The sequence below is a fragment of the Plecotus auritus genome (assembly GCF_963455305.1).
Source record: "Plecotus auritus genome assembly, chromosome: 7".
Classification (NCBI taxonomy): Eukaryota; Metazoa; Chordata; class Mammalia; order Chiroptera; family Vespertilionidae; genus Plecotus; species Plecotus auritus.
The window spans coordinates 65706587-65725344 of record NC_137774.1 but is presented as its reverse complement, the minus strand read 5'-3'; the positions used below and the strand labels follow the sequence as shown (position 1 = coordinate 65725344).

Genomic DNA, 18758 nt, shown 5'->3' with positions numbered 1-18758 from the left:
CGTGGGCGGAGCCTGCTCCCGGCTCGGCTACGGCGGCGGCGGAGGGGCAATCTTGCTTCGCAAGGCGCCGTGGGCCTCCGCGGGGTGTTTGGTGGAGCCGGCCACGTGACAATTCCTGCCGGACCTGCGGCCCCGCCTCCCACCGACCCTCCAGGTGTGATGCCCGCCCTGTTCTTTGTAGTTGGGCCCCGGGAGCGACGGGGTCCCTCGGGCCCGAGGAGTCCAGGAGGGACCCGCATCCCTGTGACCCGCTACTTTCAGTTACCAGGAGCAGAGAAAGCGCCCGGAACCGTTGCATTCCAGACCTGCTGTAGCCACAGAATATTTTTTAAAATAAAAATGTCTTTATTGATTTTCAGAGAGGTGAAGGGAGAGGGAGAAGGAGAGAGAAACATCAAGGATGTGAATCATCCATCGGCTGCCTCCTGCACGCCTCCTACTGGGGATCGAGCCTGCAACTCAGGCATGTGCCCCGACCTGAACCACCCGTGACCTCCTGGTTCATGGGTCCATACTCAACCACTGAGTCACACCTGACGGGCAGAATTTTTAGTTTTTATTATTTAAAAATATCTTTTTATTGAGAGAGAGGAGGGCGAGGGAGAAAGAGAAACAGCCATGTGGGAGCGGAACATGCCTCCTGCTCGCCCCCTACTGATTAAGCCCACAACCAGGGCATGTGCCCTGACTGGTAATAGAACCTTTTGGTGCAAGAGATGATGCCCAACCAACTGAGCCGCACCAGCCAGGGCGGCCACAGAATTTTCCACTGTGTGACTTTGGGCATCTCAGTGCCTCTGGGCTTCAGGTGCCTTCTTTTTTGTGAGGCCAGGGGGCTACATTTTACGCCTATTTGATCCCCAGTAACTAACACATAGTAGGTGCTTAAAAGATACTTATAAATGAATGAATGCATGGTGAGAAGCTAGACCAGATGATCCCAGAGGAGGCCCTGTTAAACTTCCCTTTTTGTTTGTTGTTTTTCTTCTGGGCTGCTCTGGCACTCCACTAGAAATTCTTGGCCCTTCAACTTCCCCAAGGCAGGAAGAGTATTGTTTCTGGAAGGACCCTAGGGACATCTGAGAAATGAGAAAATCAAAGGATTGCAGAATAGTGTCAGAAAAATCAGTGTCAGAAAACAAGAGAAATAGGCAAAAATTCTTGTGTGTTTATTGGGGGAGAGTCTAAAGACAGTGTTTCTCTCCCAACTCACCTTTTTTCCCTCTTTCTCCTCCCTTCCTTTTTTCTCCTTCCCATTCATTGCAATGTACTGACTCTAACATAGAAATGTGCCAAAAGCACCCTCTTGTTATCAGAAAAGTACCCTGGTTCCTTAGCCTACTGTGGGGATTCAAAAGGAGTCACCCAAAGATGTGCTTCTGTGGAATATAGATTGTTTTGAGCTAAAGGCAATTTTAGCTTCAGGCTCAAGAGAACCTTCTGCCCCTCTCTTAACTACCTAGATCTTGAATTGGGGGCCTTGTCCATAATAAGAGATTATTAGCAATAACCTTTTTGACCTAACTATATGGCAGGGAAAACTTTTACTTAATAAACATCTGCTCTTCTTGTCATCCTGCAATGACCCTTTGAAGCCCCAAGGCACCTTCCCTCATCCCTAGCTCAGAATGTTTTATATGCCTAGATCCCTCTTTCTATGTCTGAACCTCTTCTGCATGTGTGTGTGTGTGGGCGGCGGGGGGGGGAGTCTCTGAACCTCTCATGTATGTGGGGTTTCCATTCCTATATATGTATTAAATTTGGTTATTTTCCCTTGCTAACCTGTTTCATGTCTATTTGATGATTAGACCAGCCAGGAGAATCTTGAGGGTAGAGGAGAGTTTGTTCTGCCCTCACGCTGGCCTTGGACACCCACCCCCTCCCAGTTGGACTCCCTGCTTAAAACTTCTGATTCTCCCAAACTATCACCTTCCCCTGGGACCTCATCCTGGCAAGCCCTGCCACCCCCTCATCTTACCTCAGAACTAAACAGAGTCTCTCTGAGGCCCAGGTAGACCCAGGGGACTTCATGTTTCCTTTTTTAAAATTTGGGTTGCTCCTTGGAGTGAAAAATTGAAGGGTTACAAACCTGTGATGTTTTAAAACTTAGCTTCTGTGAGTGTACGGAACTCTGAGGCCCACCTCTGTGAATGAATCCCATCAGAGGGCCTCGGTTTGAATCCAGGGGTCACTTAATATCTGTGAGATCTCAGCAAATTCCCTTCTGCCTTTCAATTTCTTCATCTGTAAAATAGGAATAATATTAGTACCTACCACATAGGGTTGGGATGAGCAGTGAATGAGTGTAAACGTAGGAACATCCAAACCTGTACAGAATTTTTATAAGAATTTATATCAGTGCTCACTTCAGCAGCACATATACTAATACATATATATGCCAAACAGAGGACACTCCTAGAAGCAAGGTCTCAACAGACTGAGAAAAATGCTCCTCAGAAGGCAGTTTGCAGCTTCTTTTATACATTTGGAATTAAGGGGGAACATAGGGCGAGTGCCCTCCTCAAGCACAACCTCTCAAACCTCTTTTTCAAGTGAATTTTCTTTCTCCTAAACTCTAAGGGACCCACGAGACTTGCAACCAGGGAAGAAATGGGCAGCAGCAGCTTCTCCCGCACTGACCCCTCAACCTGTGTCCAAGGCCCCCTTTTCTCTGATTCCCCAACGAGCTGACAGCAGCCCAGCTAGTCTCTTTCCTGTTGCTTCTTCTGGCCTAAGTACGCCCTTGTTTCACTGTCTTCCCAGCTTTAATAGCATACACTCGCCCTGGTCGGTTTCTCAGTGGGTAGAGCATTGGCCCTCGCATTGAAGGGTCTCAGGTTCAATTCCCGGTCAAGAGCATGTGCCTGGGTTTCAGGTCCTGCCTCCCCGCGCCCCCCCCCCCCACCCACTTTCCCTTCCGAGTGTGTGCGGAAGGCAACCAGTCAATGTGTCTCTGTCACACCAACATTTCTCTCTCTCCTTCCCTCTCTCCTCTGAAAAGAAATGGAAAAAAATACCCTCAGATGAGGATTAACAAAAAAATAAAATAAAATAAAAGTAAACATAGTCTCAAAGAAAAAAGGAGGGAACATAAGGAATATTACATGCAGGTGGGAGAAAGCAGGATGGGAATTGTATTACAGGATGCAAGAGTCTTTCCCAAAGGTGTGCTAGATGCACAGAGAGAATGGGCAGGGCTTGCTTTAGGGCGAAGGTAAACCTGTTCTATGCCTGGAGTTGATGGGGGAAGGGCACGTAGTAAGCATGGAGCCACAGTCGTTTAATAATTCCTCACCTTACTAACTACAGATGAGAGGTTTTCTTACAGACCCTGGGAAACGGGAGGATGAGTTGCAAGAAGAAAAGCAGTGCTATAAAAAGAAACACATTTAAAAGGCAGACCATGGTTGTCTCCATGTCTTGGCTACCATGAATAATGCTGGAATGAACATAGGGTGCATATATCTTTACAAATATGTGTTTTCCAACATCTAGGGTAGGAACCCAGAAGAGGGATTGCTGTGTCATAGATGGTTCTATTCTTAACTCTCTGAGGACCCTCCACACTGCTCTCCACAGTGGCTGTGCCAGTTGACATTCTCATCAGCAGTGTATGAGGGTTCCTTTTTCTCTAATCCTCTCCAACACTTGCTATTTCTTGTCTTTTTTTTATTTTTTTAAAAAAATCTTTATTCAGATTATTACAATTGTTTCTCCTTTTTCCCCCCATAGCTCCCCTCCACCCGGTTCCCACCCCACCTTCTGCCCTTACCTCCCCCCCACTGTCCTCATCCATGGGTGTATGATTTTTGTCCAGTCTCTTCCTGAACCCCCCCATACCCCTTTCCCCCTGAGAATTATCAGTCCACTCCCTTTCTATGCCCCTGATTCTATTATATTCACCAGATTATTCTGTTCCTCAGGTTTTTAATTCACTTGATTTTTAGGTTCACTTGTTGGTAGATATGTATTTGTTGTTCATAATTTTTCTCTTTACTTTTTTCTTCTTCCTCTTCTTTAAGAATACCTTTCAGCATTTCATATAATACTGGTTTGGTGGTGATGAACTCCTTTAGCTTTTTCTTATCTGTGAAGCTCTTTATCTGCCCTTCAATTCTGAATGATAGCTTTGCTGGGTAGAGTAATCTTGGTTGTAGGTTCTTGCTATTCATCACTTTGAAAATTTCTTGCCACTCCCATCTGGCCTGCATAGTTTCTGTTGAGAAATCAGCTGACAATCGTATGGGTACTCCCTTGTAGGTAACTAACTGTTTTCCTCTTGCTGCTTTTAATATTCTCTCTTTGTCTTTTGCTCTTGGCATTTTAATTATGATGTGTCTTGGTGTGGTCCTCTTTGGATTCCTTTTGTTTGGGGTTCTGTGCGCTTCCTGGACTTGTAAGTCTATTTCTTTCACCAGGTAGGGGAAGTTTTCGGTCATTATTTCTTCAAATAGGTTTTCAGTATCTTGCTCTCTCTCTTCTTCTGGCACTCCCATAATTCTGATGTTGGTACGCTTGAAGTTGTCCCAGAGTCTTCTTACACTATCTTCAACTTTTTGGATTTTTTTTTCTTTTTGCTTTTTAGGTTGAGTGTTTTTTGCTTCTTTGTATTTCAATTCTTTGACTTGATTCTTGTGTTCCTTTAGTCTGTTGTTGGGTCTCTGTATAATATTTTTTATTTCAGTCAGTGTATGTTTAATTTCTAGTTGGTTCTTTTTCATATCTTCGAGGGTCTCGTTATATTTATAGGCCTTTTCTAGGATATTCTTGAAAAGCCTTATAACTGTGGTTTTGAATTCTATATCCAGTCGTTTGTTTTCCTCCATTTCTTTCATTTGTGATCTGTTTCTTTGATGCCGCATTTTCACTACTTCCCTGAGTTGGTAGGGTAGATTTGTGTGCTAGGTTTCTTATATGGCCCAGTGGGTCGGCCTCCCCAGTTAACCTGAGGTGGACACTCTTGGTGCACCCCTTTGTGGACTGTGTGTACAGCCTTGTTGTAGATAAGTCTTGATTGTTGTTGGTATCACTGGGAGGAATTGACCTCCAGGCCAGTTGGCTGTAAGGATCAGCTGTGTCTACGCTGGGAGAAGTTCGGTGTTGGAGACAGCCTTATAGGATTAGACTTGCCAAATTGCAATAGCCTCTGTGCTCAGCTTGGATGGGGTGGAGTCTCAGGGCGGAGCAGACAGTCTTGGCTTCTAGTCAGCCTTGCCCTTGTGTGCGTGCGCGCCTGCAGACCTCTGCCTTCCCCGGCTTCTGACTCCCTTCCACTAGGGAAAGCCTGTGGCAACCTCCGCAGCCTTTGTGCGCACTGGCATGCGTGCACCTGCAGACCTTTGCCTTTCCCGGCTCCCAAGTCTCCGCCTGAGAGTCCAGATTCCCCCCCGTAAGAGCGCGGGTCCCCAGGGGCTCGCCTGGAACTGGGGTTCAGTGCAGTCAGAATTGGGGTTCAGTGCAGTCAGGAGCTTCGGACTCCCTTCTGCTAGGGAAAGCCTGTGGCAACCTCTGCAGCCTTTGTGCACACTGGTGCGCGCACCTCCGGAACCCTGCCTGCCGGGGCTCTCCCGGGTCTCCCCCCGGGTCTCCGAGTCTCGGGTGCCTTTCTCTCTACCTGACAGTCCAGACTCCCCCTGTATGAGCCTGGGTCCACGGGGTTTCGCCCGGGACTGGGGTTCAGTGCAGTCAGAACTGGGGTTCAGTGCGGTCGGGGGCTTCCTTCCCCCTTCCGCCAGAGAAAGTCAGCCAGGCTCTCAGCCACCCTTCCCTCTGCGCGCACAAAGACCCTTTGCCGTACCTCCAATTCTCCGTGAGCTTTTCTCTTTCCTTCTAGTTGTAGAATTTCCACTCAGCCAGCTTTCCTGTGGTTCTGGATGGTGTTCGTTCTGTCTTTTAGTTGTAGTTTTGAAATTGTTGTGCGAGGCAGCAGTTTAGGTGCTTACCTATGCCGCCATCTTGGTTTCTCTCCTATTTCTTGTCTTATTGATAATAGCCTCAATGGCTTTTTTTTTTCATTTCTTCTGTTTTTATGTAATTCAACTAATTCCATTGGATTAATCTGTTCATTTCTATTTTGCAAATATGAGAAGCAGGGGTATTTACGAAGCAGTTTTCAACTCACACAGTCATTTAGAAAAGTGAGGTCAAGAACCTCTCAGAGTTATAAGCCTAATCAATGGACACAGACATCAGGGGGGTGGGGGCATGAATGGGAGGTGGGAGGTAATGGGGGAATAAGAACACATATGTAATACCTTAATCAATAAAGAAATTTAAAAAAAAAGAACCTCTCAGTGTTAACTTGTACATTAGCCAATAGGCAGAGCTGCATCACTTTCAGTAGATAAAAAAGTCATTTTACAATCCTCCAATTAAGAGTTATTTTTTGAAATTTCCCAAAAAGGAATATGAAACTACACAAAGAAAAATTACCTTTGTTATTTTGCATTTGTAAATATTATACATTAAATGAGCAACACTTTATCAGGCCACATAATTATCTCCTTTAAGAAGAGCATGGTGTATTCTCAAAATGAGACCAAACAGTCACTGTTTCCAAACTTTTTTTCCTGATTATAAGAGTAATATGTATTCACTACAGAAAAAACTTTAGGTAGAAAAGGATAAAAATGAATATGAAAATCACCCATTTTCCATATACACACACTATTAACACTTTATTCTATTTCTTTTAAAACTTTCCTAGGTATATTTGTTATACAAATAAGATTAAAACCTTTTATATAGTTTTTATGTGGATTTTCTAATATCATTAAAACTCTTCAAAAAATTTTAGAAGTAAAAGTTTTGGTTAAAACAATACATGTTGAGTATGACATTTTGAGAGGGAAAACAAAAACACAGAAAAAAGGGGAAAAATAAGAATCTTCCATATGCCATCATCTAGGTAAACGCCAACACTGTGGTCTTATAAATGAAATTTACAAGTATTCGAACTATTCCAGCTTCAACTCCTAGAATCTGTACATCACCTTTTGAGGACTCTTTCATTCCTCCAGCGAACAGAGCTGCAAAGAAAGGACGTCTGGCTGCCAGAACCAGCTGATGAACTTTAAAAGTTTCCTTCCCAACTTGTAGCTGCACATCACAGAAATGCTGTCCGTTCCTCATTTTACTGATCTGGGCCAAGATGACTTGGGCATGTCTAGCTGATGAAAAAAGACTATCCCCAGCCTTGGGACAGCCCTCATTAGCCATAATGATAATAAATTAATTTAAGGGATTTCTTCCCATAATCTGGTCCTATCCCACTGCTTCCCCTTCCTGCTGGAGCCACTATTTTCAATGGCTTTTCTTCACACTTGGAAATAAAACACAAACTTTTTGTTGTGGCCCACGAAGTTCTGTGGATGGGCCCTGCCCACCTCTCAGACTTTGCCTCTCACCCTCTCACTCCCCCACTAGGACATAAACTCCAGGGGACAGGAGTGTGTGCTTGGAGTTGATAGGGGGAAGGGCACTGTCTTTGGCAGTGGTATATTCCCAGTGCCTTGTACCAGTGCCTGGCACAAAGGCAGGTACCCAATACTATTTGTGGAATGAATACATTTATTTTCCCAATAGCCTTTGTAAGGCAGTTATTATTTTATTCCTCCTTTACAGACAAAACTGAGGCTTACATATATGAAGTGACTTGAAATTACAGAACTGAAAATGGCAAAAGCATTCATTCATTTATTCATTCAACCAAGATTTCGTGAGCAGCTGCTACTCTTGTAGGCACTGAGGCATGATTTAGATCTGAGGCTAATGATTTTAGAACTACACTATTTTTTCTTTTTAAAAATTACAAAGAATAATAGGATACATTCATGCTGTAAAATAATTCAAACAACACCATAGGGATAAGGTCAAGTTCTCCCTGACATTTATCCCTCTTTTTTTAAAAAAAAATTTCTTTATTGATTAAGGTATTACATATGTGTCCTTATTCCCCCATTATCCCCCACCTCCCATTCATGGCCCCAACCCCCTGTTGTCTGTGTCCACTGATGAGGCTTATATGCATGCATATAAGTCCTTTGGTTGATCTCTCCCCTTTACCCCCACTGTCCCCTACCTTCCCTGAGGTTTGACGTTCTGAATGATGTTTCTCTGTCTCTGGATCTATTTTTGTTCATCAGTTTATGTTGTTCATTATATTCCACAAATGAGTGCGATCATGTGATATTTATCTTTCTCTGCCTGGCTTATTTCACTTAGCATAATGCTCTCCATCTCCATCCATGATGTTGCAGATGGTAAGAACTCCTTCTTTTTTACTGCAGCGTAGTATTCCCTTGTGTAGATGTACCACAGTTTTTTAATCCACTCATCTGCTGATGTGCACTTAGGCTGTTTCCAAATCTTAGCTATGGTGAATTGTGCTGCTATGAACATAGGGGTGCATATATCCTTTCTGATTCGTGTTTCTAGTTTCTTGGGATATATTCCTAGAAGTGGGATCACTGGGTCAAATAGAAGTTCCATTTTTAGTGTTTTTTTTTTAAATATATTTTATTGATATTTTACAGAGAGGAAGGGAGAGGGATAGAGAGCTAGAAACATCGATGAGAGAGAGACATCGATCAGCTGCCTCCTGCACCCCTCCCACTGGGGATGTGCCCGCAACCAAGGTACATGCCCTTGACCGGAATCAAACCCAGGACCCTTCAGTCCGCAGGCCGATGCTCTATCCACTGAGCCAAACCGGTTTTGGCCCATTTTTAGTTTTTTGAGGAAACTCCATACTGTTCTCCACAGTGGCTGCACCAGTTTGCATTCCCACCAGCAGTTCACGAGGGTTCCTTTTTCTCCGCATCCTTGCCAGAACTTGTCATTTGTTGACTTGTTGATAATAGCCATTCTGACAGGTGTGAGATGGTACCACATTGTTGTTTTGATTTGCATCTCTCTGATGATTAGTGACTTTGAGCAGGTTTTCATATGTCTCTTGGCCTTCCTTCTGTCTTCTTTCGAAAAGTGTCTATTTAGATCAGTTGCCCATTTTTTTTTTAATTTTATTGATTTTTTACAGAGAGGAAGAGAGAGGGATAGAAAGTTAGAAACATCGATGAAAGAGAGACATCGATCAGCTGCCTCCTGCACGCCCCCTATTGGGGATGTGCCCGCAACCCAGGTACATGCCCTTGACCGGAATCGAACCTGGGACCCTTGAGTCCACAGGCTGACGCTCTATCCACTGAGCCAAACCAGTTAGGGCCAGTTGCCCATTTTTTGATTGGGTTGTTTATCTTCTTTTTGTTAAGCTGCACGAGTTCCCTGTAAATGTTGGAGATTAAACCCTTATCGTTGATATCATTGGCAAATATGTTCTCCCATGCAGTGGGCTTTCTTGTTGTTTTATTGATGGTTTCCTTTGCTGTGCAAAAGCTTTTTATTTTGATGTAGTCCCATTTGTTTATTTTCTCTTTAGTTTCCATTGCCCTAGGAGCAGTATCAGTGAAGAAATTGCTTTGGCATATGTCAGAGATTTTTCTGTCTATGGATTCCTCTAGTATTTTTATGGTTTCCCGTTGTATGTTTAAGTCCTTGATCCATTTTGAGTTTATTTTTGTGTATGGTGTAAGTTGGTGGTCTAGTTTCATTTTTTTGCATGTATCTGTCCCATTTTCCCAACACCATTTATTGAAGAGACTGTCTTGACTCCATTGTATGTTCATGCCTCCTTTGTCAAATATTAATTGAGCATAGTGATTTGGGTCGATTTCTGAGTTCTCTATTCTAGTCCATTGATCTATGTGTCTGTTCTTGTGCCAATACCAGGCAGTTTTGAGAACAGTGGCTTTGTAATAAAGCTTGATATCTGCTATTGAGATCCCACCTACTTTGTTCTTCTTTCTCAGGATTGCTGTGGCTATTCGGGGTCTTTTTTTATTCCAGATGAATTTTTGGAAAGTTTGTTCTAGGTCTGTGAAATATGCCGTTGATATTTTAATGGGAAGTGTATTGAATTTATAGATTGATTTGGGTAGTATGGACATTTTGATGATGTTGATTCTACCAATCCATGAACATGGTATGTTCTTCCATCTGATTATGTCTTCCTCTATCTCTTTTTTCAGTGTTGTGTAGTTTTCCGTTTATAGGTCTTTTACCTCCTTAGTTAAGTTTATTCCTAGGTATCTTAATGACATTTATCCCTCTTTACATTTCCCAACAAATGCCCATCAATCCCCAGAAGTAAATATTGTTTACCATTCTACACACACACACACACACACACACACACACACACACACACACACGGCGGGGAGGGGCAGACATAGAGAATGAGAGAGAAGGGGGAGAGAGGAGAGAGAAAGGAGGAGGGAAAGAGAGAGAGAGAGAGTGAGAGAGAGAGAGAGAGAGAGAGAGAAAGAGAGAGAGTTTTACATTTAATCCCACTCCCACTTCCATACTTGCAGCCTGGGACAGCCTGCTCTATTTATAGTTCACTTAACATTGCCTTAGAGAGCTTTTCATATCAGCACATGCTTATCTACCTCATTTAATAGCTGTATGTCATGCCTTAGTATGAATGTGCCATAATTTCTTTAGATTCCCCATAGTAAAGGACCTTCAGTTTGAATCTGTCTCTTGATGATCACAAATGGCAAATTCCTTGTCTGGTAAATTCCTTGTACAGGCCTTTTTGTGCACTGAATATGAACATTTCTTTAAAATAGAGACCAAAGCAGGATAATTGGGTTGAAAGGCATATTTTAATTTGAACAAGTGTTGTCAAATTATTCCTCTAAAAAGCTTGGTCAGGTTGTATTGCAGCTATTTCTCCTAGTGGTAACAATAGTTTGTACCCTAGATAAATGAAAACATATTGGCACAAAAACCTGTGTGCAAATATTTATAGCAGCAGCACTCAAGCTTGCCCCAAGCTGCATACTATCCAGCTGTCAGTGGGTGAACAGGAACTGCAGTGTGTCCAGGCGACACTCTGACACTCTGCAGTGGAAAGGAACAACTTCCTGCTACTTGCAACAACTTGGATGACTTTTAAAGGCATTATTCTGAGAGAAGGAAGCCAGTCTTAAAGGTTACTATGCAATTTTTGCATGTATCTGTCCAATTTTCCCAACACCATTTATTGAAGAGACTGTCTTGACTCCATTGTATGTTCATGCCTTCTTTGTCAAATATTAATTGAGCATAGTGATTTGGGTCGATTTCTGGGTTCTCTATTCTATTCCATTGTACCCTAGATAAATGAAAACATATTGGCACAAAAACCTGTATGCAAATATTTAAACACAGAACTGCTGTGGTGGAGAACAGATCCGTGCTTGGTAGGCTGTAGGGGTGGGACGGGAGATGACTACAAAGGGGTAGCATGAAGGAGTTTTTGGGGGTGAAGGAAATGTTCTGTGTTCTGATTGTGGTAGTAGTTACATAAATCTATGTATTCAAATTCATAAATTGCACACCAAAAAGAGGTCCATTTTGCTGAATGTTAAGAAAGTGCTATAAACAGAAAAGAAAATCGACAAATGTCTATGAGAGAATAGGTACGTAGGAAGTATGCATGCTGGATTTGGAATGCAGAAAGATGTCACAGGAAACGCACACGTCTTTAATGCTGGTTACTTTGTAGAGGGAGGGAGCAAAAATAATCACCTTTTTCAGGGTACTTTTTGGTAAGGTTTCACTTAATCTCAAGTAGTATGTGGTTGTTTGAAATTTGAAAATGGCTAGTAAAAATGGAAAACATTAGGAAAATATTTAAAAAGATGAAAAGAGTATTTCTACTTTGAGTACCTAGTGACATGTCAGAGAACAGGACAATTGTGTCTCCACTCTTACAGAGCACAGCCCGGTGGAGTCCAGTCCCCACATCTTACATATGGCTCACCTGCCAATTGTGACATTACTGATACCTGCCTACCTACGGACAAACCTTTAACAGATGCTTGAAACAGTGCCTGGCATCAGTGAGAAATATAACGTAAGCTGCTGTTCATGTATCATCTATGAATCAGGGGAAAACTGCCATCACGTTGTTGCGATGATTTGAAAGGCCTGCCCTGTACCAGGGTGCCGGTCAGTTGATGTTAGTGTTGTTAGCATTGGGAGCCTGGACACTGGGATGTGGGCAGAAGGCAAGGCCCTGGCCCGGCTTGGTTTTCTGGGTCTCCCTTATCTGTGTCTGTGGCCTTGCTATCTTTCTAACTTCAGGGAAGCCTCACCCTCCTTCCCCTCCCCAGGCCGACCTATCACCCTCCCTCAGGGTCTAGATGCAGGGCGTTCCCTTCTTAGGCTGACACTGGACTCCTTGCCTGCACCTAGCTTGGCGCAGAGGGACACACGTAGCCTGAAAGTGTGGGTGACACATAATAGCACTCCTGGACCTCAAGTGAGCCAACCTGGGAGAAACGTGACTTCAGAGCAGGGCAGGATTTGAAAGGTACCGGAGGGGAGGCGACCCTGCAGGGCACCAGGAATCTTTAAGAAGTGAGGGAATTGGGGGCAATACCCAGGGATGAGGAAAAAGGATACTTACAATTTCTTTCTCTAAACAGGCAGATGGCGCTTCTTCAGGCTAATAAAGATCTCATTTCCACAGGAATGAAGGAATTTAATGCTCTACTGAATCAGCAGGTAAGTAAGCCCAAGTATTGTTTCAAAGGACAGGCCTGGTGTGTTGAGGGTTTGGGGAGGGCAGGGAAGGGAGAATAATTTGGAGCTGGGAGAGTAGCGGTGGAGTTGATGGAAACAACCAGAGACAGGGAATGCAAATCTGAGAAAAGAGGATGTCAGAGTTTGTGGGTTGTTCCTGACTCACATTGCTAACCCCTCTCCCCACCCCACTCCACCCCACCCCCAGGTCTTCACTGACCCTCCTGTCTCTGAGGAAGCCATGGTGACTATGGTGAACGACTGGGTGAACTTCTACATCAACTACTACAGGCAGCAGATGACCGGAGAGCAGCAAGAGCAGGACCAGGCCCTGGAGGAACTTCGGCAAGAGCTGAACACTCTGTCCGTCCCTTTCCTGGCCAAATATAGGGACTTCCTGAAGTCCTTGTGAGCACCCACATCACCCACTGCCTTTCTCCTAGCTCAGAGACCGGGGCCTGCGTCGCCAGGAAAACCTTGTTCCTGCCTGCGCTCTTCAGTCCTCAGGTCTGCTCCTTCTGGGTGTCCCTCTACCTGGACACCTCAATAAAGATGACACTGGCTTTGCTGGTCTCCCCGACTCTTCTTCCGTGGTCTGTCCTTGACTTGTGGAAACAGTTGGTCTCTTTTCCTTCAGTCCTGCTTCTTAGATATGATCTTGGAGATTTAACAAAGTTACCACTGGCAAGTACTAAAATCGCCTAAAAGAGGGGACAGGGAGACAGACACTAAAGAGAAAGTGCTGGGGAAGGGGTGGTTGAAAAAAGAGGGAGCTAGAAATTCTCGGGAAATGGTGGCCTGGTGACGTGCTTGCCTAGAAGACAGATGCTGGAGGTCTCCCAGTCTTGTTCATTCGGTGCTAGGTGGAATCAAGCAGGAGTCCGGCCGCCTCACCTGTCCATTCTCCTGCCCTTAATCCCAGCTCAAGCAAAGTTCTAGGATCATCTGCCCCTAAAGACCGCACAACCCTTCTCTGGAGTCTTGCTGTTACTTAGAGTTGGAAGGGATCTTGGAAAGTGTTTAATACACCCATTGTTTTTCAGATGGGAAAACATTTGGCTCCATCCTTCCTCAGCCCAGAGCCGGGGATTGGAGGCAGATATTCCTGCCCCCTTCCCTGCAGCCCCAACCTTCTCCGGTCATTCCCCAGACTAGACACCTTTTCTATTTGACCCGCAGACCCTAAGCTTCCTTATGTAGGGCTCTGGGGTGGAACCGGGGCCAGCTCAGGCTCACGGGTTTTAAAAAAGGTAACAAAACTGCTAGAACGAGGAGGTACCGCCTGGCTGTTCAAGGTCTAAGGAAAGCCACGCCGCGCAGGGGAGGGAGCAGGGGAGGCGCCGGGCGGGGTGGGGATGGGGATGGAGCAAGGCTGGCGGGAGGGGCGGGACCAGAAGGCAGGACACATCAATCAGATGCTGTGCGTGTTGTCTCCAAAGCGGGAGAGGTCTGGCGCTGAGAGGGGTTTGTTCTCATCCCCACTAACTGCAAGCCTTCATTTTGGATCTGTGCCCTCTCACCTCTGACTTTTGGCTTTTGGGTCTCTGTAGCCTGGTTCAAGGTCCAGAGGGAACTAGCTCAGTGCCCCCAACCATCCTTCCAATCTTGGGGTGTGAGGAGACCCCAGACCCAGCAGAGAACAGCGGCCTTCCAGGGAAGCAGGAAGCGAGCTCCTATGAAGCGTGGTCGGTGGCTTGGGAGGAGGCCAGGTGTCCCCTCCCCTGACCCCTCCCCCCCTAACCTAGCCCACTAATGGTGATCCCGGGCCTGTTTTGGTGGGTCAGTAGTCAATAACATCTTTGCAAAAAGGCCTGGACTACTGTGCATGGGTGGAGCAGAGAGACCAAGGAACTACACTGAGTGGCCAGATTATTATGATCTCTGAACACATAATAATCTGGCCACTCAAGTGTATATCCTATATAATAAAAGGCTAATATGCAAATTGTCTCTTCGACCAGGAGTTCAACCAGCAGGCAGGCCAGCCAATCTCCCATGTACCCTCCCCCTGGCCAGGCTGGTCAGACCCCACCCATGCACGAATTCATGCACCATGCCTCATGTGTATGTGTGTGTGTGTGTATGTATATACATACACACACACACACACACACACACACACACACATACACTGAGTGGTCAGATTATTATGGTTCAGAGAACATAATCTGGCCACTCAGTGTATATGTAAAAAGTACTAGATTGTCCTGGCAGGGTAGCTCAGTAGATTGGAGTGTCATCCCCTGCATCAAAAGATTACCTGTTGGATTCCCACTCAGGGCACATGCCCAGGTTGCAGGTTCCATCCCCGGTAAGGAGTGTGCAGGAGGCAGTGGATCGATGCTTCTCACATCTCTCTCTCTCTCCATCTCCACCTCTACCTCCACCTCCACCTCCACCTCCACCTCCTCCACCTCCATCTCCATCTCTATCTCTCTGCCTTTCCTCTCTATCTCAAGCCACCACTTAATCAAGACACAGCTTGTTACAGAGGCTGGTCCAGCACATTCTTCAATGGAGAGGGTCAGGCTGCCTCTGAAAGTAGCACAGAGCCTGTCTCATCATCTGACGATGGGTTTGGGCTCTGCTCTGCCATCTGCAGATTCAAACGCTACAATCAGGTGGCAAGTGCAGTCTGCCTTGTCTTCTCTGGAGCCTGCTAAGGCCGTCCATGCTAAGGGTGCAATTATAGTTAGAGACGTCCACAATCGGCAAGACAGAGCCTGCTCTGTGCTCTGTCTTCAAGAGCAGGAGTTCAGCCAACAGGATGCTGCACCTCCTGCCTGCCACGAAGTGCTAACTGGTACCAGCAGTGTTTGTGACCAAATTCCATGCATTTTAAAGAAAACTTTCAAGGTTATATGAACATGGTAACTCATGTTAATGTCTTATAGTGAGAGTAATAAAGGATATGTAAAAGCAGTCAGGTGTGGAGTGTTTTAAATCTGATGAAATCAAGAACCTCGTCTTCTCTGGGAGACGGGGGAGGTGGTGAGCCCCCTCTGGGACATGGGCGAGGCAGTCAATGCTTTCCACCCTACCATACCGCTGTAGCTTTTCTGTGTTCATTATACAGACATGCAAGCAAGGCTAACTACCTTCTTGGGTTTAGCTTTTCATCGGGGCATTGGGCACCTCCCCGAGTCTCTGCTGTGAGTGAAAAGGGGGCAAGGGAGCAAGCCTGGCAAGTTTAGGGGGCTCCGTGGCAGGCATGACAAACTCAGTGACTGAAATTAAACACACAGGATGATCTAATTATAAATTTGTAACTGGGAAGGTCATGGTGGGTAGTAACACGCCAGGCCTATGGCATCCTTAGTAAAAGGTTAATCTTTGCCTTAAGTAAGCCTTGTCCATTGTTCTTGTGTGTCTAGGTTAACACACCTGGGATATAGCAGAGTAGTAATCTTTGTCTCAGAGACGCAACCACCCTCATGAGCCAAAATTCATTTTATCTTGTTGTGCTATACCAGCTCTGTTTACTGTAAATGTCAAATGTAGCCATCCTGCACCTACCAATGTAAAATAAGTGTCTCTTAATTTTGCTTTTTATCCAATCCCTGAGACTTCCCTGCTTTGCTTTCTCCTGCTTTGTTAATCTACCGCCATGAGGAAACAAGCTCAGAGAGGCTACATGACTGGGCCCTGGTCACACAGCTGGTCCTTGGAGCACCGGGAGTTCCTAATGCATGTCAGCTAAGCCCTTTAACCAGGTGCTGGAGAGGGTGGGGAAAACACAGACACCAAAGAGAGGGTGGGTCGCATGGGTGGGGATTCCAGGCCTAGTTTTCTGGGCTTGGCACCCCCTAGGACAGGACCTACTGGAACAGAGGCAGGCGCTGGGGCCAGAGTGGGCCACCAGGGGGCAGCAGGGACCAAGGAGCTGGCCTCCAGCCAAGCCCGCCTCTCTCCCCTGGCCAGCTGCCTATGATGTGGTGGGAAAGGTGGGGTTTTGAGGAAGCCTGGCATGGTCCTGCTGCTGTCAGGGGCCTCAGGCAAGTTAATCAGGAGAGCACTGGCATCCCCTGGCCTTCACCCATCGTGACATCTGTCATCACCCCACCACGGTGGCTGCAGGTGCTTCTCTTATCTGTGTTTGATGGGGACGAAATGGAGGCCCAGAGTGGTCAAGTACTTTGCCCATGGTCACACAGCTCCACTGGCAAAGGCAGGTTCAAACAGAGGCAGGATGAGGTAGAGGCTTCCTTCTCTGAGTCTCAGTGTTTGTTCTCATCTGAAAAAAGGGTGTAAGACTATGGGGGGAGGGGTGGTTAGGAGTCAGGGTGCATCATGGGCAAGTCCCACACGCGGTCTCCGCTGCTGTGAGGAGCCGGTGAGGTCATGCCTCCCTTGCTGTTTTTTTTTTTTAATTAATAGCTTTTATGAGAAAATCATGTATCAGAGGCTATTCTACAGGATGTACACAGAGATACATCTTCAGAAACATTCATTTGTGACACCCACATGGTGCCGGGTGCTAGGGCGGGGGATGGGATTTCCGGTGGTTTTTTCTTTCCTATTTATACCTTCAGGTTTTCTCTGAAACAGAGAAGGTTGGCACGTGCCAATTTAGTAATTAGAAAAAAGCAATAAGTAGGTTTTATATTAAAAAAAAAAAAGAAACAAAACCAAAGTACGCCACCTCCCAGGAAAAATCTTTGTAAAATCGAGGCTGAGGGTGTGCGGAGTCGGGCCATGGGGACCCCGAAATCAAAGGCTCTGGAGGCCTCCAGAGGTCAGCTTAAGCCTCAGGGCCCCGGGCCCCGACCCCCTACCCCCGCCACGCCCACCCCCCCTGGGCCGCTCCACCTCCGGTCCAGCCTCCAGGGGGCGCTGGGAAATTCCGCAGCCAGCATCGCTCAGCCCACACCCGCCGCCTACTGCCTACTTCCAGCTCCGCTGGAGGTGGGGGCGGGCGGGGGGGGACGAGGGCATGGGCTGGGAGCACCTGACCCTCTTGTGTCCGTTGGTGTGCCCCCCCTCGTGACTCCTGAGTCACATTTGGTGCAGTCGGCTGTCCCTCTTCTCTCTCCCTCCGTCTCTCTGGGTCTCTATCTCCTCTCCAGGCTGAGAAAATTGAGTTGTACGTGGACTAAAATGACCTGCTAGCCCTGCTCTATCCAATACGGGACTCGCCAGCCACAGGTGGCTATTTAAATTTACCGGCTAGTCTAATAACATTTAAAAATCATGTCCTCAGTCACACAGCCACATTCCAAATGCCTACTAGCCCAACGTGGCAAGTGGCCTCTGTATCGGCCCGTGAGCATTCCCACCGTAAGAAGTTCTGTGGGACAGCACTGTCCCACACACTCCGTTGTCTTGCTATAAGACCACTTCCTAAGGTCGTTCATGGAACCTAAGTTCTCTCTTTTTTCCCCTGATTTTCTTCCTGTAAATTTAAAATAAAACTTTGATCCATGCTGATAACTTGAGAAATATATTTTTGGTTTAACAATTGCCTGTCAGGGAGTAATATTTGAATGAAGGAGTGGATCCCAGGCCTGGTGTGGGGCAGTCCTGACCCAGGAAGGGTGGGCATAAGCCAGAGAGCGTGGGGGGCCCGGGGGGGCAGAAGCTAGGGCTCCCCTGTCAGGCTTAACCACTGGCAGTGGCAGCAGAAGTGGGAGCCCGCAGAGACTCACAGGGAAGTTCTGAGGAAACCTGGAGCAGTGGCCAGGGCTGAAAAGTCTAGATTTCTAAGCTGTTTGTACCTTTAATTCTTGTCACCTGTGCCCCAGCCAGGCTGGAGCAAATCTGAGACATGGTGAAGACGATTATGTGGAGACTACCTTCAGGAAAACTCCCCAACACGGGTTTTATTATCCTTTCTGTTTCCCAATGAGAAAGCGAAGGCACAGGCAGGATTAAAGGGGTCATAGAAAGCAGAGAAGGGGTCTAGGGCTTTACGCCCCAAAGAGCCTTGGGGTGTCCTGCCTAATTTGGAGACCAGGGCTTGGGAAGCCAAAGACCCCAGATTTTATTTCATTTTTTTAAATTTTATCTTATTGTTTAAAGTATTACACAGAGTAGTGCATATACCTCCTTTTTTTTCCCCATTGACCTTCCCCCAGCCTCCCCCACCCTGTCGCATGCCCTCATTCCCCCCCCCCCCCCCCCCCCGCCGA

General features: G+C 46.2%; 1 protein-coding gene across 3 annotated transcripts; it reads left to right on the top strand.

Moving 5' to 3' along the window:
- Nucleotides 1–25: 25 nt before the first annotated feature.
- On the top strand, nt 26–13203 carry AHSP (alpha hemoglobin stabilizing protein). 3 transcript variants are annotated; one of them, XM_080679414.1, is made up of 4 exons: nt 26–154; nt 11820–11959; nt 12534–12612; nt 12839–13193. In XM_080679414.1, exons 3-4 carry the CDS (start codon nt 12538–12540, stop codon nt 13040–13042), a joined length of 279 nt encoding a protein of 92 aa, XP_080535540.1. In that variant the 5' UTR covers nt 26–154; nt 11820–11959; nt 12534–12537; the 3' UTR covers nt 13043–13193. The 3 variants fall into 3 exon arrangements, with proteins under 3 accessions (XP_080535540.1, XP_080535539.1, XP_080535538.1); XM_080679413.1 differs by lacking the exon at nt 26–154 and adding an exon at nt 10923–11053 and having other exon boundaries at nt 12839–13203; XM_080679412.1 differs by lacking the exons at nt 26–154; nt 11820–11959 and adding an exon at nt 12297–12418 and having other exon boundaries at nt 12839–13195.
- The last annotated feature ends 5555 nt before the right edge of the window (nt 13204–18758 follow it).